Source organism: Heteronotia binoei, chromosome 15 (genome assembly GCF_032191835.1).
Source record: "Heteronotia binoei isolate CCM8104 ecotype False Entrance Well chromosome 15, APGP_CSIRO_Hbin_v1, whole genome shotgun sequence".
In the NCBI taxonomy this organism is placed as follows: Eukaryota; Metazoa; Chordata; class Lepidosauria; order Squamata; family Gekkonidae; genus Heteronotia; species Heteronotia binoei.
The window spans coordinates 26,886,336-26,911,415 of NC_083237.1; the positions used below are offsets into that span (position 1 = coordinate 26,886,336).

At 47.4% G+C, this 25,080-nt stretch overlaps 1 protein-coding gene across 1 annotated transcript; it reads left to right on the forward strand.

Moving 5' to 3' along the window:
• The first annotated feature begins 11,629 nt into the window (after nt 1-11,629).
• TMEM86B (transmembrane protein 86B) lies at nt 11,630-24,675 on the forward strand. Its single transcript, XM_060255967.1, has 3 exons — nt 11,630-11,714; nt 21,150-21,402; nt 24,097-24,675. The coding sequence occupies exons 1-3, from the start codon at nt 11,664-11,666 to the stop codon at nt 24,492-24,494; spliced, it is 702 nt and encodes a 233-aa protein (XP_060111950.1). The 5' UTR covers nt 11,630-11,663; the 3' UTR covers nt 24,495-24,675.
• Nucleotides 24,676-25,080: the final 405 nt, after the last annotated feature.

A 25,080-nucleotide genomic window follows, 5' to 3' on the forward strand; every position in this document is an offset into this window, starting at 1 on the left:
ATCATTCATCACAGACTGGAATCAGACAGGTTGATGACAGCATGGGACCTGTTCTGCAGGGTTCCACAGGGTGCAGTCCTAAATCCCTATTCAACCTCTATAAAGCCCTCAAGACAAACATTTGTAGCTGTGGTGTTGGCTGTCACCAGTATGTTGGTGAGATGCATCTCTGTATCTCCTTGCCCAAATCTGGCATTGTGGTAGAGGTCCAGAAACTCTGCCTGTCCACTGAACTTAGATGGCTGAGAGTGAAGAAGTTTAAACTAAATGATGGTACAGAAGAAACGCTGACTGGAAAGGCAGAGATCTTGAAGGACATTGGGCTTCTCACCTTTTTGCTAGAGAAGCAAGTTAATGCAGCTGCAAAATTCCTGTACCCCCAACTTAGTTGAGCCTGAAGGATGGCGCCTACATTGACTTGGCCAATCTGGCTACCTGGGTCCTTGTCACGGTAACCTGAAAGCTTGACTTCTGGGATCCACTCTGCCTGAGTCTCCCCTCAGCGTCCTTGGGGATTCCAGTCAGCACAGAATGCTGCAGGTGGGTTGTTATCAGGAGCTATACAGAGCATTCATGTTAACCCCATTCTACAGTCATTGGGTTGGCTACCCTTCAGTTACCAGGTTGAGTTCAAGGTTTTGGCTTTCTGAAACAAAACCCTTCTGAACTTTTATCTGTTTGACCGCCTCTTCTAAGCTCCTCCATGACAGCCTTGCTCATCTGAGCAGGACCATCTGGAGGTACGATCCTGCGAATGGGCAAAATCAACAACTGCCTAAATATGTACACTGTACTTCTCTATTGTGGCCTCCACCTGATGGAATAGCCTGTCTGGTGAGGTCAGAAAGGCTCCCACTCTCCTGGCTTCCAGCGAACTATGCAAAACATTAATGAGTGCATTTTTACAAGGACAATAAGGGCGTTGTTACAATTGGAAATGATTCAGGGAGAATGATTTAAGAAAGGGAAAGAGACTGGACTATACTACTGTGTACTAGTACACACTAGCTGTTGATGTTAAGTTTTATCCTACTGTGTAAGTTCTGTATTGTTTAATATGCCATGGTAATACTTAAGTTTTGTTCAATTTTTTTTTACTTGGTTTTGATTTCGACATCATCCTATGACTGCTTACTGGATCTCCCTTTCTGTTGACTGCATTGGCTCACACTGTATAATTCATATAGTCTCTGTGAGAAAGGCAGACTAAGTCACAAAAAAAATAATAATGGAAACTGGAGGCCTATTGCTCAGTGAGACTGGTGAAATGTGAATAGGTAACAAAACACAAAGCTACTTGACTTTTTTGCTTACATCTTCTCCCCAAAAGGGAACTGTGTGCAACCTCACAAAAGTGAGGGGACAGGAGAGCTGATCAGGAGTTCGGCAGAGAATACTTAGCCACCTCAGAGAGCTCCAGTCTTTAGGGCCATGAGCACTGCATCCTAAGGTACAAAATGCAGATGTACTCTCAGAAGCAAGCTGGCAATATGGGGGGAGGTGGGGGCGGTGATGGCTGTGCAGTGGTGTCACTTTCTGCAAAGCCAAGAAGCATCAGCACTGCATCAGGGAGGTGCTCTAGCACTTGTATGTCATTCTAGTCCTATGTGGCAGTCCGGGATCATGCCAGAAGTGATGTCCTCACACAGTTGCCACCCCTCCATCTTCCATGGGTTTCCAGGCAACCATAAAGAGGCAGGACCGGATCTACATGTTTTTGAGGGCGGAGGGGCAAAATTAAAAAATGATTCTCCCTTACAGGCCCATTCTATTTTATGGGCTCATAGAATAGAATGGACTCCAAACCCAATTTGGAACCCCCTCCAGCAGTGCCCGGGGCAAGTGCCCCCTCTGCTCCCCCTCGATCCGGCCCTGTAAGGAAGATAGGTAAGGTGGTGCAAAACGAGATGGGTGAATATTGTCTTGATCTTCAAAAATGGGAACAAGGCAGATCCTGGAGACTTCAGGCCTATCGCTCTGTGATTGCTGGAAGAATGCTGGAATAGATCATAAAAGCGGTCATTTGGTAAGCAAGTTGGAAAGATTTCAGTGGTTCATAAAGGCCGGCATGGATTTTTCAAGATTGCATCTTGCCAAACTAATTTATTTTGAACAAAATTACAGGTTTAGTGGATTATGAAAATGTATAGGATGAAAGATCTTCGTATCAGCAAGCTTAAATTGCCCCATGGAGGTACTACTGGCTCCACTGCAAAACATGTTACTTATTTGGGATAAAGCAGTCTTTAAGGTACTCTGGTCCCAGACTACTTGGAATTTTAGCAGCCAATAATGTGGCACCTCCAGTTCAAATCAAATTTTGGATTATTGTAGGTTGAGAGCACGTGCCACAGCAATTTGTTTTGGGTCCAGAAACAAAATGGTGGTCTGTTAGCTGAAACCAACTAGGAGAAATATTCTCCTGGCAGCCATGTTCTGCACCAGCTCCAGATTCTGAATAGTTCTTGGAGTCTAAGGAGGCAGTTTTTCAGGAGGAATGGGAGTCCTAAAAGTATTTTAGGGTTGCCAACTCTGGCTTGGGAATTCCTAGAGATTTGGGGTTGGTGCCTAGGGAGGATGGAATGTGAGGAGGGGAAAGAGCTCAGGGATGTGGTGCTATAGAGCCTTCCCTCGGAATCTGCAGTTTCCTTCAGGGGAACTAATAACTGTAATGTAGAAATCAGTTGTAATTGTAGGAAGACTTCAGGCCTCATTTGAAAGCTGGTGACCCTGTAGGATTTCCTGGTATAATTAGGAGTCTTGTGTGTTACAGCTTTATTTATTATCTTTTACCCTAATTTTTCTCAGGGTTTTTTTTTTTAATATCTTGTGCCAGTGAGGAAAAAAATAAGTTCTCTAACAGGGTGTGGAAAGTAAAAACAAATTTTAGAAGAATTGTCATTCTCATTGTAGGAGTTTTTGTTAAATAGTTTGAGTTCAATTTTACTTGTTTGGCATCATCTATCTAAAATGGTTTCTGACAGGGAAATTTGTAAATGAAGGAGGGAAGGTCAACTGTCATTCCTATTAAATTGTAAAATTGTAGGATTAATGTCATGTCGTGGGATCTTCTAGGCTTTTCTGAGGAACCAAATTAACAAAGCAGCTATCCTATGAATGGAACCTGGGAACTTCTTGATGCAACACATATGTTCAACCAAGATTCTTTCCCCAGATTCTTTAAGCACCAGCAAGTGGCCTTTGAAGTAAGATATGCAAGCTACAGCTATCCAGTATCTAATAAGTGGCAGTCTTTGATTGCTGACAGGTTCTTTATACCTAACTTTTCCTAAATAAAATATGCCTGAAATTTTATTTAAAAGTTCAGTACCTCATATTCCTCACATCCCAACCCAGATACTACAGATTTTTGGGACCTTCTCCAAGTGGCAGGTAGATCTGTCAAAAAGGCAGCATTGAAAATGCATTGCTGCCAATGTAAAATCATACTTTGGATCCTTACATGTACATTGTACCAAAAGCTGAAGACCAAGAATGTTTAGTCAATCTGCCCCCAGTTTCAGAATACTGGCTTTCAAGTATTCAAAATGAGGGAAATTTCTCGAACATCCTGAATTCAGCAAAAAAGTGATCAGGATAAAGAGAAACACAGAAGGATTAGTCCACTGAGTCACTATTTAAATTCATAAATAAATAGGTACAGAAGCTTGAGGTCAAGTACCTTGTCCTCTCTTCAAGTGGCATGTCTAGTTTGCCTAGGCAACTACTCAGTAGTTAAGTATTATCTTTGTTCCACTTATAGCTTCAAAGATAAAGATCATGCCAAGGTAAAGGAGAGCCTGAATTTACCATTGGGAAGGTTCAGGGAAGCTTATCCCACAATGTTATAATGTGACATTGTCAGGATCAGTGCAATACCAGGTGATGGCAGGTAAAAAGACTGCTGTTGAGAATTAGGTTTTCTCCTAGGCCTGGTAAGACCTCCCCTGTTATGGTTCATGGCATTAATAATACATGCATTTGTTTTGAATTAAAATATAACCAGGAAAGGGCTTAGAAGACCTATATTATCGATGTGTGGTGTTCACCATCTTTAAAAAAGCAGTGTTATTGACATCTAGTTTGGTAGCAACCCCAGAACCAGTGTGATTTAGGAGTTACAGTGCTGCACTGGAAGTAAGGAGATTCAGGATCAAATTATGCCTCCATGATAAACCTCCCTGCGTGACCCTCATAATCTCTCAGCCTACCCAACCTTGCAGGGTTGAAGAAAGGGGACCCATACAAGCAATACTGAGTTCCCTGGGGGGAGGACAGGCTAAAAATCAAATCCTTCATGTCAAAAATCTCAAGGTAAGAGAACCTGAGTGTGATGTCAGCTGTTCGTCCTTAATAAAGTGTTCTTCAGAGAGTTTGAGAATCTACATATACATAACATGAGTTCACGTAAACAGAATTGGGTCTCTCATTTACAGAGTCAAATTGATATAATGTTCTGCTGAACAGAGATCTGATCCAGCCCATCCTTTACCATATCCATTCTAACGCTGGGAGCCGGTGTGGAGTAGTGTAGAGTTGGACTAGGATCTGGGAGACCCTGGCTGGACTCCCTACTCTGCTGTGGAAGCTCACTAGGTGACCTTGGCATGCCACAGTTTCTCAGCTTAATTTACCTCAGGAGAGATAGAACAGTGTAAGCCCCTTTGGGGCCCTATTTGGGAGAAAGACGGGGTACAAATGAAGCCAAGAAATAAATACAGGAGAGGCCTTGACATGGATGAAAACTTCTCTCAAGATTACCTGGAAACCTTTACATCTTGCCAGAAGGGATTTTAATTTTGAGCATGAGTTCTCAAAGGTTTATGTCCATCTTGTAATAATGTCAGTGTTGAGCCCTTAGAACAGGTAATTAGACTGATAGTAATTGGAATGATTAAGTATTTACAGTAATTAAGAATGGCAAACATTAGAGTACCTTTGAGGGCATGGAAGGCATTTTTCCTCCATGAGTGATGTGTGAAGTAAGTGAGAAAGGGTTTCCAAGTCTGTTGGTGAGATATCAGGTCAGCATGTTGTTGGAGAAGGAAAATGATAATCCAAATTCATTGTGAAGTAATAGTTCAGAAACTGAAATCTATGTAGATAAGTCCCAACCCCTGGAGCAAGTGTTCCCAAGTTTTTTTAGTCTGAGCACCTTCAAATTCTGGCACAGTTCCTTAGGAACCATGAGGCACTCCGGAAGAGCTAAAAGTGTTCTCAGGAAAGGTTTTCACCATTCCATTCCAGGCAAAAACATTCTAAAACCATTTTGGGCTGTTGGATTGGAGTCTGTGTGGTGTGGGTGTCAACAGCACAATATGGCCAACTTTGTACCACTGCACTCCTTGACACAAACTAATCCTTGTGTGGGTGTATGGGGAGCTGGCACTTGGACCTTGGTCTCCACTGCTAGTTGCTGTTAACAAGATGCAGACTTTGTCTACAGAGTTCTAGAACAAATTCCATAGTGCTGCCTGGTGGCAGACACACCCAGGATGTCCTCCTTCCTCATGGGTGAGGACATGTAGTTTACAATGTAGTTTATGATGAGTGTTCTTTGAAATGACAAAAGATATTCTGTCCCACATACTATTGGTGCGGGATAGAGCACTCAAGTGTCTTTCTGTTTTCGTCTGTACCCTCTGGGCAAGGGTCTATCAAGAGGCTTCTGTTCCCATGCTGGGAATTATTAGGAAGGGAATTGAAAACAAATCAGCCAGTATCATAATGCCCCTGTATAAATCGATGGTGCGGTCTCATTTGGAGTACTGTGTGCAGTAGGCTTCCCAACCCTCCCGCCCTGGCGGGGGACCCCAGGATTTCCAGCCTCTTCCCCCACTCCCCAAAAAAACGGAAGCGGGGGGGGAGGGAAACAGCGCCAAGGAGCGTGGGGAGCCGCCCCATCTCGGAGCGGGTGATGCCGCTGCGCTGCTGCCACCTCTTCTCCGGGGGTTGCCGCCCGACCCACAGGAAGCCAGAAGCCCCCGCAGTAGGAGAAGCGGCGACGCTCTGAGGCGGGGCGGCCCCCGGTTGCTGGTCCCGCTTGGCTCTTTCGCCTCCCCTCCCTCCCCCTGTCCTGCCCTGCCCCATCCCTCTCTCCTTCTCTTTGCTCTCACCCACCCTGTCCACCAGGCCAGGCTAGGCCACGGCAACCCCCCTCGCCCCTCCTCCCCAAGCCCCGGGCTGGGCCGGGCCACGGTAGGAAGGCGGGAAAGAGGCCGGGGCCAGAAGGAGAAGGAAGGAAGGCGAACGGAGCCTGCCTGCCTGCCAGGATGATCAAGCTTTTCTTGTTGAAGCAGCAGAAGAAGGAGGAGGAATCGGCCGGCGGCACCAAAGGCTCCAGCAAGAAAGCCTCCACTGCGCAGCTCCGCATCCAGAAACATATTAAAGTCCCCAGATATTTCTGGAATTGGACTTGGCAACCCTAGTTGCCAAGGGTTGCCGCGGCCTAGCCTGGCCTGGTGGACAGGGTGGGTGAGAGCAGAGAGAAGGAGAGAGGGATGGGGCAGGGCAGGACGGGGAGGGAGGGGAGGCGAAAGAGCCAAGCGGGACCAGCAGGACCAAGCGGGACCTAGTGTGCAGTTCTGGTTGCCGCACCTCAAAAAGGATATTATAGCATTGGAGAAAGTCCAGAAAAGGGCAACTAGAATGATTAAAGGGCTGGAACACTTTCCCTATGAAGAAAGGTTGAAACGCTTGGGGCTCTTTAGCTTGGAGAAATGTCGACTGCGGGGTGACATGATAGAGGTTTACAAGATAATGCATGGGATCGAGAAAGTAGAGAAAGAAGTACTTTTCTCCCTTTCTCACAATACAAGAACTCGTGGGCATTCGATGAAATTGCTGAGCAGACAGGTTAAAACGGATAAAAGGAAGTACTTCTTCACCCAAAGGGTGATTAACATGTGGAATTCACTGCCACAGGAGGTGGTGGCGACCACAAGCATAGCCACCTTCAAGAGGGGTTTAGATAAAAATATGGAGCAGAGGTCCATCAGTGGTTATTAGCCACAGTGTGTGTGTGTGTGTGTGTGTGTGTGTATATATATATATAATTTTTTTTTTGGCCACTGTGTGACACAGAGTGTTGGACTGTATGGGCCACTGGCCTGATCTAACATGGCTTCTCTTACGTTTATACCTCTCTTTCATACTTCTTTGTTGAAGATGTTCATTGGGGGGGGGGGGGTTTGGTAGTTGGGTCCAGGTGTCACTTCCCTGATAGCACCCTAAAGGGTACAGTATCTCTCTATCTTCCAGCAGCAGGGTGTCTTAAACTGATAGAGGGATCTATCCCACGGGGAGTGTCTTTGTTTACTTTGCCTTTGGTGCCCAAAGAGAGGAGTCGCCTACTCAGAGATGAGCTCCCTATCTCAGCAGAGAAGGAATGGTCCTGGTAAGTCTGAAGTTGCTCTCTAACTTTGTGAGCTCTACTTGTGGTCCCTGCCTGTTGCTTGTTTTGCTTTTCAAAAGCTTTTCCCTGTAGCTTGTCACAAATCATTTGCTTTGCAGAGAGATGTAGGCAGTCAGGCAGTTTCTAGGCAGGCGGCAAAATGCAGAGAGGCAGAGCAGAAAATGAAATGTGGGCAAATAAGAAATGCAGGAGAGAGTCCCAAATCATGTTTGACCTGTGGGAGAAACCCACCTGTATCCCAAGGAATGAATGGGCTTCCCCAAATAGCACCTTCCCCTTTGAAATGTTACAGTTTGCAGGAAGTGCAGGGCTGAAGTCTCTTCTCCACATTCATCACAATTGTAATCCAAATTGGGCATGTACTGGAATTGAGAACCCCCAAGTCACATCCGACTGACCACACAACCAGTGTTTTCGATAATGCAGGGTCCCTAAACTTTTTGAGCCCTTGGGCACCTATGGAATTCTGACATGAGGAGGTGGTACTGGTAGGGTTGCCAGATCCGACTCAAGAAATATCTGGGAACTTTGGGGGTGGAGCCAGGAGACTTTAGGGATAGAGTTGGGAGCAAGGGTGTGACAGGCATGACTGAACTCTGAAGGGAGTTCCGGCAATAACATTTAAAGTGACCGCGCACCTTCCCTCTTTTGGAAATAATGAAGGATAGGGGCACCTTAATTTGGGGCTCAGGGAACCCCCTGGTTGAATCTTTTTGAAACTTGGGGGGTGTTTTGAGGAGAGGTACTGAGTGCTATGCTGAAAATTTGGTGCCTCTGCCTCAAACAACAACCTTCCCAGAGTCCCAGATACGGATCAAGTCTCCATTATATTCTATGGGAATTGGTCTCTATAGGGTATAATGAAGTGCCCAGCAGATATTTCCTGCTCCCCCCCTGCTTTCTGATAACCCTGAAACCCCAGGCACCAGTCACAAAATGTTTGGTGTGGTAGGTGGTGCCAGCTGCAAAATATTGGCGTGAGATATACATAATTCTAATAGTAACTTTCAATATTTCAGACAGAAACTATGTTTTAACAGGATGTTTTTTTCAAACAAACATATTGTTTAAAAACACTTTCTTGTGTTCACAGAGTTTACCTTCTGCAATGGAGGCAGCTGCTGCTGAAACAATGTCCACAACTAATCGAAATCCCTGCTGGGCAAAAGCCCTGCCCATTTTCTAAATACAGGGCTTTTTTTTTTAGCAGGAACTCATTTGCATATTAGGCCACAAACATCTGATATAGCCAATTCTTCTGGAGCTTACAGTAGGCCCTGTAAGAAGAACCCTGTAAATTCTTGGAGGATTGGCTACGTCAGTGGTTTGTGACCTAAAATGCAAAGGAGTTCCTGCTACAACGCCCCCCCCCCGCCTAAATATACTTGGTGGCCACCAAGAAAGGTGTCAGTGGGCACTTTGGAGCCCCTGGGTACCATGTTAGGAGGAAAGGTTGAAGAAGCTGGGCATGTTTAGCCTGGAGAGGAGGCGGCTGAGAGGTGATATGATCACCATCTTCAAGTACCTGAAGGGCTGTCATATAGATGATGAGGTGGAATTGTTTTCTGTGGCCCCAGAAGGTAGGACCAGAACCAATGGGTTGAAATTAAATCAAAAGAGTTTCCGGCTCAACATTAAGAAGAACTTCCTGACCGTTATAATGATTCCTCAGTGGAACAGGCTTCCTTGGGAGGTGGTGGGCTCTCCTTCCTTGGAGGTTTTTAAACACAGGCTAGATGGCCACCTGACAGCAATGAAGATCCTATGAATTTTGGGGGAAGTATTTGTGGGTTTCCTGCATTGTGCAGGGGGTTGGACTACATGACCCTGGAGGTCCCTTCCAACTCTATGATTCCTGTCACAATGTGTGACTGCAAATCTAACACATTCTGTATTGAGGGGCTGTGTGGAAAACAAGGAGAAGTGCCCTGAGCTATTTGTAAGAAGACAAAAAAAATTGGTTAGTAAACTACATAACTGGTCGTAGCAGAAAGGGCTGCCAAGTCACAGCTGACTTTGGGTGACCCCAGTGGGTTTTCAAGGCAAGAGGCATTCAGAGGGGGTTTGCCATTGCTTGCCTCTGCATAATGACCCTGGTCTTCCTTGGAGGCCTCCCATCCAAGTACTTGCCAGGGCCACCCTGTCAAGTCGACGGATTCAAGAATGAGTCAAAGTTGATACTAAGACTACATTTATTGATAACCGGTACTCTGGCGCAAGCCTCTAGCTTGCTAAGAATGAAACCAATACATTGATACGTGGGTTTTAAGATACACTTCAAAAGCATTCCTACGGGGGGGGGGGTGGTGGTGGTGGTGGTGGTGGTTTACAGGAGGAAACATTCACACATAACTACGAGATACTTTCTCAGGCGATAGCTAGCCAGTGTCCTTGTATTATCATGCAAGGCTTTCTCCCACCTCAGGCCCTGAGAAGGCGCCGACTATTTCCTTCACACCAGTTGCAAATAAAAATAAGAAAAGGGGGGAAGGGAAGTAACTAGGGTATAACAGTAGCGGCAGTGGATCCATTATGATTTTAACCAGGCCAATTGCTTAGGCCATGATCCCCCAGTCTTTAGTCAGAATTAGTCGATCTTGACACACCCCTGCTGAGCTATCCAGGTCAGGGCTAGATAAACTATAATTACATCACTCTATTACTGTATGCCAGGGGTAGCCTTCGGTAGCTCTCCAGATGTTTTTTTGCCTACAACTCCCATCAGCCCCAGCCATTGGCCATGCTGGCTGGGGCTGATGGGAGTTGTAGGCAAAAAAACATCTGGAGAGCTACCGTTGGCCACCCCTGCTGTATGCAGAACACATCAGAGATCTGGCTTCTTAGACATCTCCTTCTGTTCAGCAGAGGTGATCTTTGGGAATGGCGTTTTGTTACAGAGAGTTTACTAATTCCCAATTCCCGTTTTACAGAGAACCATGCGTGTCACTTGTGAATTCAGCGGAAGTGTTGGTGTGCTCACTGAGACATGGTGCTGAATGACTCAGTAACTGCAGAATTACTTTCAGTAACTCAATGTTTTTGCCGCAACCAGTGAGCTTTAGTGGTCCACACCGTGCTCTACATGGCTCACTTGTGTGAGTCACCCAGAGGGACTGTGTGGGCCATCTTTCCTTACACTGCACCTCTTCTCCACTTCTGGTTCTAGAATCAGAGTTGGAAGGGGCCATACAGGCCATTTAGTCCAATCCCCTGCTCAATGCAGGATCAGCCTAAAGTATCCTGGACAAGTGTTTGTTCAGCTGCTCCTAGAACACTGCCAGTGACAGAAACCTCACCACCTCCCTAGGCAGACAATTCCACTGCTGAATTACTCTAACTGTAAAAAAGATTCCTAATATCCTTTTCACCTGTAATTTAAACCTATTATTTCAAGTCCTGTCCTCCAACAGCTCCCTGTTCTCCTGACAGCCTTTCAAATCCTTAAAAGAGAGCAATCATGTCCCCCCTCAACCTCCTCTTCTCCAGACTGAACATTCCCAAGTCCCTCAGCCTTTCTGCGTAGGCTTGGTCTCCAGGCCCCTGATCATCTTCATCTCTCTCTTCTGCCCCCACTCCATTCTGTCTACATCCTTTTTGAAGTGAGGCCTCCAGAACTGCACACAGTACTCCAGGTGCAACCTGACAATGTAGTGTATGGTGTGACTATGACATCTTGCAATTTGGATTTTATGCCTCTATTGATACACCCCAAGACTACATTAGCCTTTTTTGCCGCTGCATCACACTGACTGCTCATATTTAGCTTACAATCCACCCATACCCTAAGATCTTGTTCACAAACATCCAGAAATGTGTCCCCTACCTGGTATGTGTGCTTCTCATGTTTGTTACCTAGATGTAGAATTCTGCACTTATGCTTGTTAAATTGCATCTCATTCATATCCTCCCACTTTGCCAGTGTGTTCAGATCTCACTGAATTTTTTATCTTCCGGTGTGTTTCCCATTTTGGTGTCATCTGCAGATTTAAAGAGTAAATTTAAATGTAAATGGCCCTGCAAATTTAATTGCAAATGGTCCAGCCTTTCAGCAGGAAAGTGGGCTGGAAGATTTCCTCAAAGTTGGTACACTGTGACAGTCTGGTACCAAGTGAGGATACCGTGACGAGTATTGATTGCCCTCTTATCAGTTGGCCCCTTGTACCGGGGAAGATGAAAGTCCAAGTTGGTGCTAGGAGAGACAGTGATCGGTCTGTTTCTAGGCTCAGCAACACAAAGGACACTGAAAGACATGGATATCCTAGAGATAGATGCCCATTACAGGAGAAAGGTTGCAGCTAATGTAAGAGTCTATTTGTCTGTCTGTCCTTCACAATGGAAGGGGTGAGTGGGGCACAAATGTGGGGGGCGGGCAGCAGGGGGGCTGAGGTCTCCTTCAGAGTTCTGCCTTCCTGTTGAAAACTCTCTTCCCTTGAGAACCTCTGTTCTGCTACTAGCCTGTTGAGCTCTTTTCCACCCTAGGTAAAGATGCCCCAGTGCTTTATCTATTAAGTATTTAAAATACTCACATGCCCGCTTTTCTTTTGACCAAGTCAGGAGCCAAGTTTTGCTTCTGTTTCACAGAGAAACTGGGAGTTCTGACATGGGAATGATGCACACAAAACTCCTAACAAACTCTTCTGCCCTCCCCTCAGATCCAGAGAGCCCAGCTTGTCCCTAATGTATTAGCTACATTCCTAGTCCCTATGGAGCCCATGCAGCCAACAGTTCATGTGCCTGTACCCTTTGGTCCATTCATTTCCAGGGAAGCCTGGACTCCTTTTGGAGAGTGTTAAATACTGGGTTCAATGCATGAGGAGGCTCTTGCGTAGTGATTTTTTAATAAACAATTCTATTGGTAACATATGGTAGCAAATCTATATCAATATCTTACAACTTAAAAAGAAAAATTTATCTACCCCATATCTTACTTTTCCCCCACCCCTCCCCCCATTATTTGACCCCCGCCAGTGTTATTTACTTAAAAAAATATTAAAGGTACCCTTAACTATTAAGAAAACCAAAAGGTATATTCTTCTTTTAAAACTTAATCATTATCAAAAATTGTCCAATGTTCTTTTAGTTTCCACTCTTTTTCTACGTATCTTCTGAACTTCTTCCACTCCATCTTAAAAACTTCCAAATCATAGTCTCTTAATATTCTTGTTAATTTGTCCATTTCACTCCATGTCATAACTTTTATAATCCAGTCCCATTTTTCCGGTATTTTTTCTTGCTTCCACAACTGCGCATACAATGTCCTAGCGGCTGAGAGCAAGTACCAGATTAAAGTTCTATCTTCTTTTGGAAATGTTTCCATTTGTAGTCCCAACAGAAAAGTCTCTGCAACTTTGTTAAACTCATATCCCAAGATCTTAGAAATCTCTTGCTGAATCATCTGCCAAAACATTTTAGCTCTTTCACAAGTCCACCACATATGGTAGAAAGAACCTTCATGCTTTTTTCATTTCCAACATCTGTCTGGCATCTTATTATTCATCTTTGCCAATTTGTTAGGAGTTATATACCATCTATACATCATCTTAAAACAATTTTCTTTAATACTTTGACATGTTGCGAGTTTCATAGAGTTCTTCCACAGATATTCCCAAGATTCCATCTTTATTTCTTTATTTACATTAATTGCCCATTTAATCATTTGAGATCTTCTTCGTGGTCTCTGTGCATCACACTTGTGGGATACTGCGCCTGCGCCGGTCCCTGATCGGTATCTGTAAAAAGCCCGGGATTTTTCCGCAGTTGGCGCCAATGGGCATGTGCAGGCGTCCCATCGCGCATGCTCACCGGCGCCATCACGGCAATCCTGCCAGTTCCTTTCTGACCGCTGCGTGGAGAGGTTGCGTTCTCGTGTTCCCGGTCGGTGAGCTCTTGGCCTTTGCCTTTTTTCATTCTGTATATAGCCTGTTTGTTGTTTTCGTTAGTGTAGTAGCTAGTTAAGTAGTTAGATAGTTTTTTTTAAAAAAAGTGTTTTTCTGTGTGTGTTATTGGCGGATCGCCCTTCGGGGCCTTCCCCCTGTTGTTTTCCCCCAGTTTTTCCCCTCAGAGGACTCTGAGCGGGTTTTTTCAGCAACGGTTGTCTATGGACAGTCGCTGGGGTTTTTTAAAATGGTGCTGGGTCTGCGGGAAGAAGATCGCCCCCCCAGACGGCCATTCCCTGTGTCTTCTCTGCTTGGGTGAAGCGCACCATATGGAGGCCTGCCCACACTGTCTCCGCTTCTCCAAGCAAACGCGGAAGAACAGGGCGGCGAGACTGTCGGCCGCGTTGACCGAGTCGGCACTTCGTCCTCCGAAGTCAGCGGCGGGCCCATCGGCATCGAAAATGGTGGACGCCCAGGCCCCGACAGTCTCATCGGCCGATGCGACCCAGGTGGCGGTGGAAACACCGATAGAGCGAGGCTCCACGAAACGATCCCACAAAGGATCGGTGGACGTGCCCGCGAAGAAGCGTCGGGAGGACCTGGGGCGAGAGTCCATCTCCAAAAAAGCTAAGGCTAAGGAGAAGTGGAAAAGGCCACGCACTCCATTGCCTTCACCTGACGTTTCGGCGCTGGTCACGACTGAACCGCCAAGGAAGATCCTGGCTTCCCCACGCCGCAGCCCGTCGATGCCAAGGGACAGCACCCATCGGCCTCGCCTCTCCGCATCGGAAGCGGAGATCGATTTTACCCAGCGGTCACCGTCATCAGGGTCACGTCGACAAAGCAGCGAGTCGGCCTCGGAGCTAGAGGCATCGACATCGGCCGACGCGGCTAGACCGACGGGGCCTAGAGGCAGGAAGGAGCTGGAGCCACCGGTCGAACCTCAGCGCTTCCCACCGATACCCCCGTGGGAGCAGCATCGATGGCAGTCGCCGTATTCCTACTACCCTCCGTACCAGTGGTACCATCCAAGGGAGTTCCCGGACTGGGAGCAGCAGTCTGAAATGTCTTGCTTTTCCCGAATGTCCCACCGATCCAGGAAAGCATCGGCATTGGTCTCGGTTCCCCCGGAGAGGTGTAACCTGCCGACGGAACCCCAGCGTCGACCATCACCACCGATCCAGTCGCCGCTGAGGGAATCGACGCCGGCTCTGTTGGAGCACTCGGCACGCCGGGAGTCCTCATCATCGGGGTTGGAGAGCGACGCCCAAGGAAGAACCTGGGAACCTTTGCCAGACTCCAATACGGCTGAAGACCTTCCGGTCTCACCATCGGAAGACCTGAGGTCGTATGCAGAGATGGTGAAGAGAATGGCTGCCACCATTTCCCTTCCAGTCTCACAGCCACAGCCAGTCGTGGACGACAACGTCTTCAACATCATGCAACGGGACACGTCCACGGCTGTAGCTCTGCCTGTTACCAGGGTCATCTTGCAAGCTGTGAAGGAGCCCTGGAAGAAGCCGTTGTCAGCACCGGTGTCTTCGAGGAAGCTGGACCACATGTACAAGGTCCAGGAGACGGGGACTGAGTTCCTCTTCACACACCCGAAGCCGAACTCAGTCATCATCTCATCTTCCTCCAAGTCATGTAAGGTGCATTCTGCCCCACCAGACAAGGAAGGGAAGAAACTCGACGGCATGGGGAAGAAGATCTACTCCGCAGGAGCCCTCGGGGTGAAGGTGTCGAACTATGCGGCCTGCATAGTGAGATACCAGTACGCCATGTGGGAGCAGCTCACTCCTTTCCTCTCTTCCCTCACCGAGGACAAGAAGGCAGCAGCGAGGAAGCTGCAGAAAGAGGGTCTTGCTGTGGCCGAGCAGCAGCTGGCCGCAGCAAGACACATGGTGGACGTGTCGGCTACGGCCATCACGTCTGCTGTGTGCATCCGCCGGCACTCCTGGCTGAGATCCACTGCCCTGCAGCAGGACACTAAGGCGCTCGTAGAAGACCTGCCGTTCGAGGGAAACGGCCTGTTTAGTTCCACGACAGATAATGCTCTGCAGGAGTTTGATAAGAACTTGAAGACCTCCAGAAACCTGGGGGTGCAGGCACCCTCCAAACAACCCAGAGCCAGGCAGTGGAACAAGTCTTGGGCCAAGAAGCCCTACCACAAGTCGCCCTCAGAGCAACAATGGCGCCCTCGCTCTTCTCAGCCCGATAGGCCGGCCTACTCGGGCAATAATAGAAGCCACTATGGCACCCAACCTGCAGGCAAGTCTAAGGGTGCTCGCCCTACAAAACAGGGGCTTTGACTTCTCCACCGCACGCATCATCACCCCCACCAACTCATCAGCTATTCGCCTCCGCCCTTTCCTGCCTGCCTGGGAGCTGGTCTCCTCAGACAGGTGGGCTCTGTCCATCATAAAAGAGGGCTACAAAATAGAGTTTGCACAGATTCCAGAGCAGTCCTTGGTAGTCACCATTCCCCCTTCCCCACCTCTGCTGGCAGAGGTGACCAACCTCCTACAGAAACAAGCCATAGAGAAGGTGCCAGTGGAGGACAGGACGGGTGGGTTCTACTCCCACTACTTCCTGGTTCCCAAAAGGGACGGGGGATTGAGACCTAGTATGGACCTTCGGAATCTGAACAAATTCATTCTGTACCAAAAGTTCAGGATGTCCACACTGCAATCGATCCTGCCCCTGATCAATCAAGGGGACTGGATGGCAACTTTAGATCTCAAGGATGCCTATTTCCATATCAGCATCCACCCAGTGTTCAGACGCCTCCTAAGGTTTGCAGTGGGCTCCCAGCACTTCCAGTTCACAGCCCTCCCGTTCGGCCTGTCCACAGCACCCAGGGTGTTTAGAAAAATGATGAGCGTGGTGGCTGCCCACCTTTGGCTCCAGGGAGTGGTCGTCTTTCCATATATAGACGACTGGCTCCTGGTGGCGAGGTCAAGGGAAAGCCTGTCTACCCACATTGCTATCACCCTACGCCTTCTCGACACCCTAGGGTTGCAGGTCAACTTGGAGAAATCGAAGCTCGCTCCATCAAGGATAGTGCAGTTCATAGGAGCAGTGCTGGATACAAATAGTCATCGGGCATTCCTGCTTGCCCAGAGGGCAGAGGACATTGTAAATATGGTGCAGTTACTTCAGAGGCGAGGGTGGGGCACAGCACAGCAGCTCCAGCGGATGCTGGGGCTGATGGCGGCGACGACAAGCGTGCTGCTTTTTGCGAAACTGAAGATGAGAGGCCTACAGTTATGGTTTCTTCGTCAGTTTCGTCCAACCAGAGACTCACCTCGAAAGAGGTTCACCATTCCACCAAAGACGCTCCAAACGCTTCAGTGGTGGGAGTCGAAGGACAACATATGTCAGGGAGCCCCTTTCCACCTTCTGGCTCCTACGATGACCATCACCACGGACGCTTCCCTGTGGGGCTGAGGGGCTCACATGGAGGGCCTATGTGTGGGGGGCCAGTGGCCGCCAAGGCTGACTCTGTACCTTATAAACTATCTAGAGCTGCTGGCGGTGCACTTTGCCCTTCGTTCCTTCCGCCCGATGCTGGCGGGAAAGACAGTAGCACTACTCACGGACAACACCACTGCCTTGAGCTACATCAACAGGCAGGGTGGGACAGTGTCTCGTCGGCTCTGTGCATTGGCGATGGCCCTATGGTCGGAGTGCCTCCAGTACGACATCTTCGTAAAGGCGGCACATCTTCCGGGGGTCCTCAACATCCAAGCAGACTCCCTCAGCAGGGGGGGGGGCGTCCCCGCACGAGTGGGAACTGCAGTGGCGCTTCCTAGAGCCAGTGTTTCAGTGTTGGGGGTACCCACAGCTGGACGCCTTTGCCACAGCAGAGAACTCGAAGTGCCCCATGTTCTGCTCCAGGGCGGGGGGCAGATCCAGCATCTTTGGGAGACGGACTCCTGCTTCCCTGGATGGGCCGGTTCCTCTACATGTTCCTGCCCCTCCCACTGTTGACGAAGGTAGTCAACAAAATAGCAAGGGAAAGGCCACGCTGCATCCTGGTGACCCCATGGTGGCCCCGCCAGAACTGGTTCTCGATCCTGCTCCAACTGTCGGGGGGGGGGGGAGTTCTATCAGTTCCCAGCGGAGCCGGACCTGCTGTCGTCTCAGGGGGGGCATGTGCTGCATCACAACGTGCCACACCTGAAGCTGACAGCGTGGTTGATAGACCAGTAGAGTTTTCTGACAGGGTCCAGCTGGTCCTGCTGAACAGTAGGAAACCTTCCACCCGTGCTTCCTATGATAGGAAGTGGAGGAAGTTTTCGAGCTTTGTGGCCGACCGAAGGAGGTGGGTCTGGCGGCAATTTTTGACTTTTTACTGTCCCTGGTGGATGCAGGCCTGGCTTTCTCCTCTGTTAAGGTCTACTTGGCAGCGATATCTGCCTTCCACAATCCCGTGGGGGGGTACTCTGTATTTGCCCACCCTCAATCCAAAAAGTTTTTGAAGGGGTTGTTTAGGCTGCATCCACCATCAAGGTCACCCCCACAGCTGTGGGACTTGACACTGGTGCTGGACATGTTAACAAGGCGTCCCTTTGAACCAATGGCCACGTGCTCTCTGCAGCTTCTATCCTGGAAGACTGCCTTTTTGGTGGCCATCACTTCCACACACCGCGTGGGGGAACTCACGGCGATGCGTTGTGACTACCCTTATCTAGTTTTTAGAGAGACTGGGGTTTCTATGGCCCCAGACACTAGTTTCCTTCCGAAGGTGGTCTCCCAATTCCACCTCAATCTGGAAGTCTGGTTGCCAACATTTTACCCTAATCCGCCCTGGATATTAAGCGTGCCTTATTTTTTTTATCTAAAGCGTTCTAAAGTTTTTCGTAAGGACCAGCAGCTGTTTGTTTCATATGCTGCTCCCAAGTTAGGTTCCAGGATTTCGTCCCAGAGGTTCTCAAAGTGGCTGACGGAGACGATTAAGTTTTGTTACCTGCTGGCGAAGAGGCCGCTGCCTGGGCCTGTCCGTGGACACTCCACAAGAGCGATGGCGACGTCAGTGGCGTTCCTGAGGGGCGTGCCCTTAGCGGATGTCTGCAAAGCTGCCACCTGGTCTTCTCCGCATGCCTTCATGAAGCACTACGTGCTGGACGTGCATGCTCAGCAGAGGACTCGGTTGGGGACTGCGGTGCTACAGGTTGCTGCTTCCGGTTGACCGTCTCCCCGCCTCCAGGTATGTCTTGCTTGCTAATCTCCCACAAATGTGATGCACAGAGACCACGAAGAAGATAGACAGGTTGCTTACCTGTAACTGTAGATCTTTGAGTGGTCATCTGTGCATTCACACTACCCGCCCTCCTTCCCCACTGCTGACAGTCTCCCTCCAGTAGGAGCTTCCAGCGGTCAGGAAGGAACTGGCGGGATTGCCGCGATGGCGCCGGTGAGCATGCACGATGGGACGCCTGCGCATGCCCATTGGCGCCGACCGAGGAAAAATCCCGGGCTTTTTACAGATACCGATCGGGGACCGGCGCAGGCGCAGTATCCCACAAGTGTGAATGCACAGATGACCACTCGAAGATCTACAGTTACAGGTAAGCAACCTGTCTATTTCACTACATCTTCTATAGACCATTGTAAAAGTAATTTGTATACTTTTGAAATTAGTTTATCATTGTCTCCAAGCAGAACTTTTTCCATTTCTGTTTGCTCTTTCCTTATTCCTTCAGTTTTAATGTCATTCTCTACCAAGCTCTTTATTTGTTGCATTTGAAACCAATCATATTTGTGACTCAATTCTTCAGCAGTTTTCAGTTCTATTTTTCCACTTTGTATTTTTAACAATTGATTATATGACAGCCACTTTTCTTCACCTATCTCAGCCGTTATCTTTATTACTTCAGCTGGCACTATCCATAAAGGTCTTCTCTCATCTCCATATTTCTTGTATTTTGTCCATGTATTTAATAAATTGCTTCTTATATAATGGTGAGAGAAAAGACCACCCATCCTCTTTTTTCCATAATACAAATATGCGTGCCAGCCAAATTTATTTCCGTGACCTTCCAACACTAGAAGTTTTTTGTTTAACAGCGTTATCCATTCTTTCATCCACACTAAGCAAACTGCTTCATGATATAATTTTAAATCTGGTAATTGAAATCCGCCTCTCTCTTTTGCATCTGACAGAATTTTCATTTTAATCCTTGGCTTCTTCCCAGCTCACACAAATTCTGAAATTTTCCTACGCCATTTATCAAATTGTTTGGCATCCTTCACAATAGGAATAGTTTGGAACAAATACATTATCCTTGCTAGAATATTCATTTTAATTGCAGCTATTCTGCCCAGCAATGACAGATTAAGCTTATTCCATTTTAGCATATCTTCATCCATTTTATGCCATAACTTCTCATAATTATTTTTAAACAGATCAACATTTTTCATTGTTATCTCCACCCCTAGATACTTTACCTTAGAGGTAACTTCACAACCCGTTAGTCTCTGTAATTCTTGTTGTCTATTCATCTGCATATTTTTACACAGAATTTTAGATTTTTCTCTATTTTTAGAGAGTCCCGCCAACTCCCCATATTCTTGTATTTTAATTAACAGCAAAGGTGTAACTTGTATGGGGTTTTCATTTATAAACATTATATCATCAGCAAACGCTCTGTATTTGTAAGTACATCCTTTTATTCGTAAACCTTTTATATCTTTTTCTTCTTGAATCTGCATCAATAAAATTTCAAGAGTCATTATAAACAACAGTGGTGAAAGCAGGCAACCTTGTCTAGTACCTTTGCTAATTTTCATTTCTTCTGTAAGATCTGCATTAACATACAACCTTGCCCTTTGTTCGGAGTATATTGCTTTTATCATTCTTATAAAACTTTCTCCCAACTCCATTTTTTCCATTACTGCGAACATAAAGTCCCAGCTTAAATTGTCAAATGCTTTCTCTGCATCTGCAAAGAATAATGCTACTTCTTTTTCTGGATGTCTTTCATAATATTCTACAACATTTACAACAGTCCTAATATTGTCTCTTATTTGTCTTTTGGGAATTGAGAAGAACCCCCAAGTCACATCTGACTGACCACACAACCAGTGTTCTCGATAATGCAGGGTCCCTAAACTTTTTGAGCCCTTGGGCACCTATGGAATTCTGACATGAGGAGGTGGTACTGGTAGGGTTGCCAGATCCGACTCAAGAAATATCTGGGAACTTTGGGGGTGGAGCCAGGAGACTTTAGGGATAGAGTTGGGAGCAAGGGTGTGACAGGCATGACTGAACTCTGAAGGGAGTTCTGGCAATAACATTTAAAGTGACCGCGCACCTTCCCTCTTTTGGAAATGAAGGATAGGGGCACCTTAATTTGGGGCCCAGGGAACCCCCTGGTTGAATCTTTTTAAACTTGGGGGGTGTTTTGAGGAGAGGTACTGAGTGCTATGCTGAAAATTCGGTGCCTCTGCCTCAAACAACAACCTTCCCAGAGTCCCAGATACGGATCAATTCTCCATTATATTCTATGGGAATTGGTCTCTATAGGGTATAATGAAGTGCCCAGCTGAGCTATCCAGGTCAGAAAGCCTAGCACTGGCCCTGCAGTCATGGCCTTTGACATAAATGGGTTAGATTGCAGTAACTCTCCACAAGGCTGCATTCTAAGTGTATAAACAGTCCTGTGAAATAAGCAAGCTTAGACTGGAGTAACTCTTCCTAGGATTGCACTGTAAGGGTCCTTGAAGTTACACAGTCTCCATTAGTCCCAATTTTCATTAGGGAGTAGCAATAATGGTAAGATTGCAATGAAGCAATATACTTATTTTGTTTTTAAAAAAACAACATCTTCTTCCCTTCCATGTTTTATCCCTAGACAAGGAGCCTGCTGTTTAAACTGATGCCTTTCCTGATCTCCTGCGTTCTGTATTTTGCCCTCCTGCTGCCTGAGCCCAGCGTGCTGAGCACCATTGTCAAGTGCCTCCCGACCCTTTCCCTGGCGTTCTTTGTGATCCTCCAGTCTTATAGCACAGAGCTCTGGAAACCCTACGCCCAGAGGATATTTCAAGGGCTGCTCTTCTCAGCAGTGGGAGATCTCTGTCTGGTGTGGCCCAAGCTTTTAATCCTAGGTGTGTGCCATGAGAGAACATGCCAGAGCTGGAGAGGGAGAAACGGTCTGGGATTGGAGATGGAACTTGATCAGGGCTGGTGGGTGGAGCTCAGTCCAGGCCACTTCCAGGTTTTGTGGTTGGTAAAATTGCTAGACTATGCCTGGCACCAGAGGTTTGGCAGTGGGAATATAGGGGACAATGTTGCACATGTCGCTGTATCACTTCAGAGAAGCACCTGAAAATGGTATAGGGTAGCTCTAGGAATTGCTAGGGACTCCATGGTAAAACCACGGTGTTTCCGGTGATTCCTAGAGCTAACCATCACTTTCCAGGGTTTTTTGGAAATAACATGATGGTGCATGCAACACTGCCATTTAAAAACACATTTCTCAAGCAGGGGCAGGGGATCCTACACCTTGACCAGGAGACTGACAAGCCTAGTGGGTGGTCCCTGCCCTTGATTCTTCAGTCTCACACATTACAGAGTGCACAGTTTGGGTGCAAGTTCCTGACCCTGAGTAAGATGTAGCATAGTCAAATGTGAACTATTATTTTTATCCAGGGCTTTTTTTGTGGCAAGAACTTCTTTGCATATTAGGCTGCACCTCCTAGATGTAGCCAATCCTCCAAGTGCTTACGGGGCCTACTGTAAGCTCCAGGAGAATTGGCTACATCAGGGGTGTGTGGCCTAACATGCAAAGGAGTTCCTGCTACAAAAAAGCCCTGTTTTTATCCATTCCAGCATACGCAGTGACCAATTTGCATCTGTACTGCAGTGCGTGTGGAGAAGGGGCTTCAGCCTCCCCTACCTCTATGAATTTTTCCCAAATAGAAACAGTCTGGGGAGAGCACTATTAGTTGAAATCCATGTGTTCCCTGAGAATCTGGCCCAACAGGTAAAACAGTGACACCCTCCTCCCCCACTGTTTTATGGTGGGACAATGGCGTGAGGGGGAAGGCTGAAATGCTTTCTCCTCACGCACTGCTGTACTGATCTGAATTATGTGCCCCGCACATGGAAACCTACTACTCATATATGTGTTACATGCTTGACAGAGGATGGTTGACCCCAGACCAAACCCTGTACACTGTGTAATGTGTGAATTATGTTTGTGAATGTGGTAGAGGAACAGCAAGTAGCAAGAACAGGATCAAAGGGGGGTAGGAATGCCTTTTCCCTGATGCTTTTAAAAAAGAACAGCAAAATTTCCTGATTCTTTGCTTTGTACCCAGATATCATACAGTTCAGGAAATAGCTTTCCTGCTAGAATTTTGCAAGCTGTATGGACTGGGCATTTGAATATTCTTTCTCTGGGGTTCCTTCCATCAGCCTTTGTGGCAAGAATTCATGCCCTTTGTGTGAGTTATCCAGTCTGGCATGTCAAATACCACCTTTCGCCACATGAGGGTGCAAACACCACATGGATCAGAGGAACTGGGACAATGAGGCCTAAATTGTGCCCCAAGTTTAATGGATAAATCAGGCCTCAGTGAACCTTAACTAGAGAACCATTTGAACTGAGTCTTTGCATTTACATAAATAACACAGCTGGGGAGTATGTGCAGGGCAGAGTCCTCTGAGCCATGCAATCTGTCATGACTCTAGCAGCTGGCTTCACAGAGCTGAGTCAGTTGTGGTTCCCTTCCCTCTCCGACCATTAGGAAACTGACTTCAGTGGATTTCAAGTTAAGGCAAGTGATTGTCTTGCCCTAATGACACAAACTTGACTCAGCCCACTGTTTCTCTTTCCTTGGAGCTACAGCAATTATAGTAGTGGATTTGAATCTAGGACTGCCCCTTTGTTGAGTGGGAAGCAAAGCCTTGATGTCATTTATGACATTTATGACATCAAGGCACTCTAGGAATTTTGTCTCTGTTTGTTTTTTGCACAGAGATGTTCATATTCCTAGAGCATTGGGACATCATTTCTGGGTACAAACTAGAAATATGTAACACCACACACTGGAACAAAGGAGGGATTTGGGGAAGGAGAGATTTGGGGAGGGGAGGGAACTCAGCAGCAATGAGATGCCGTAGGGACCACCCTTCAAAGGTGTCATTTTCTCCAGGTGAACTGATCTCTGTAGTCTGGAGATGAGCTGGAATTCCCTGAGATCTCCAAGTTCTCCCTGGAGGCTGACAGCCCTAGTTCTTAGAAGACAGGTGGGATAAAAATGAATCAAATAAATTATTCTTAATTTAGGCACCAAAAATATCCAGACTTCATGTACTGCTCATGCTTAGGAATCACAAACAACAAAAGTTTACTCAGATAGTCTAAGGGCGTCCAACAGAAGAAGGGAACGAATGAGCTGCTTGAAACAGGCAAATTAGCCAGACTCCTATGCTTTTTTGTGGTGTTCTCAGAGGGGGAAAAATGAGGACAAGAAGACTCGGTTTTTATACCCACTTTTCTCTACCTGAGGGAGTCTCAGAGCAGCTTACAACCTCCTTTTCTTCCTCTTCCCACAACAGGTGGGACTGAGAGACCTCTGAGGGAACTGTGACTGGCCCAAGGTCACCCAGCTGGCTAAATGTAGAGGAGGGGGGGAATCAAACCAAGTTCTCCATGAATGCGAATGATGAATGTGAAATATATTCAGTCATATTGCGGGCATATGGTTTTTCATTCCTTTACAAGCCGAAGTGCATATTTGTGTGTCTTTTTGTAAGCCTCCCGCTTCCTCTGACCTGTGTTCTCTTCTTCACAGGAATGGCTGCCTTTGCCATGTGTCAAGTCTTCTACATTTCTGCCTTTGGCCTTCGTCCCCTCTGGCCACTCACCTTCCTCCTCTTTGTGGGGCTGGGGGCTGCAATTTATATTTATTTCCTGCTGCCCTGCCTGACAGGCCTGTACGTCTGGGCTGTGGCAGTTTATGGTGGCCTCCTCTGTGCCATGGCCTGGCGGGCTCTCTCTCGGCCTGCCCATCGGCTGAGTACATCTGTCGGCAGCCTCCTCTTCCTTGTGTCCGATGTCTTCGTTGCTCTCGACAAGTTCTGTTCTTCACTCCCTCATGGTCGCGTCCTTATCATGAGCACCTACTACTCAGCCCAGGCTCTTATAGCTCTTTCCATAGCACCTCAGAATAATCACTGGAAGAGGAGCTGAGGCCTTGGCTGGGAGGGAGGCAGTCTAGACTGAGAGAGATCCTAAGACTCCTGCCTCACAGCTTCTCTGCTCAGTTAGCCTGTTGGACAGCTCTCCAAGATTCTCCACACTGATTCATCCGCTTCCAGACAGTTCCACCAAACATACCTCAGGGCGCCAGTGCCCACCATGACACTTATGGCTTTCCGTCCCTTTCTGCCTCCATAGTTTCTACAGAAAAATCTGCCACCTCTCTCAAAATTAAGCAGCAGTTACATTAAGGTTGCCAGCTCTGGGATGGGAAATACCTGGAGATTTCGGGGAGTGGAGTCTGGGGAGGATGAGGTTTGGGGAGGGGCCTCAGAAGGCTACAGTGCCATAGAGTCTACCCTTCAACGCATCCATTTTCTCCTGAGGAATTTATCTCTATTGTCTGGAGGTCACTCAGTTGCAGGGCCGACCCTGCCATTAGGCAAATTAGGTGATTGCCTAGGGCGCTGGCCTTCTGGGGTCACCGAATTGGGCACCCCCATGTGACTTGGTGATGTTATCAGTGCCGGGGGAGGGTGCCAGAAGTTAACCTTGGCTTGGGGGCCAGACAGTCTAG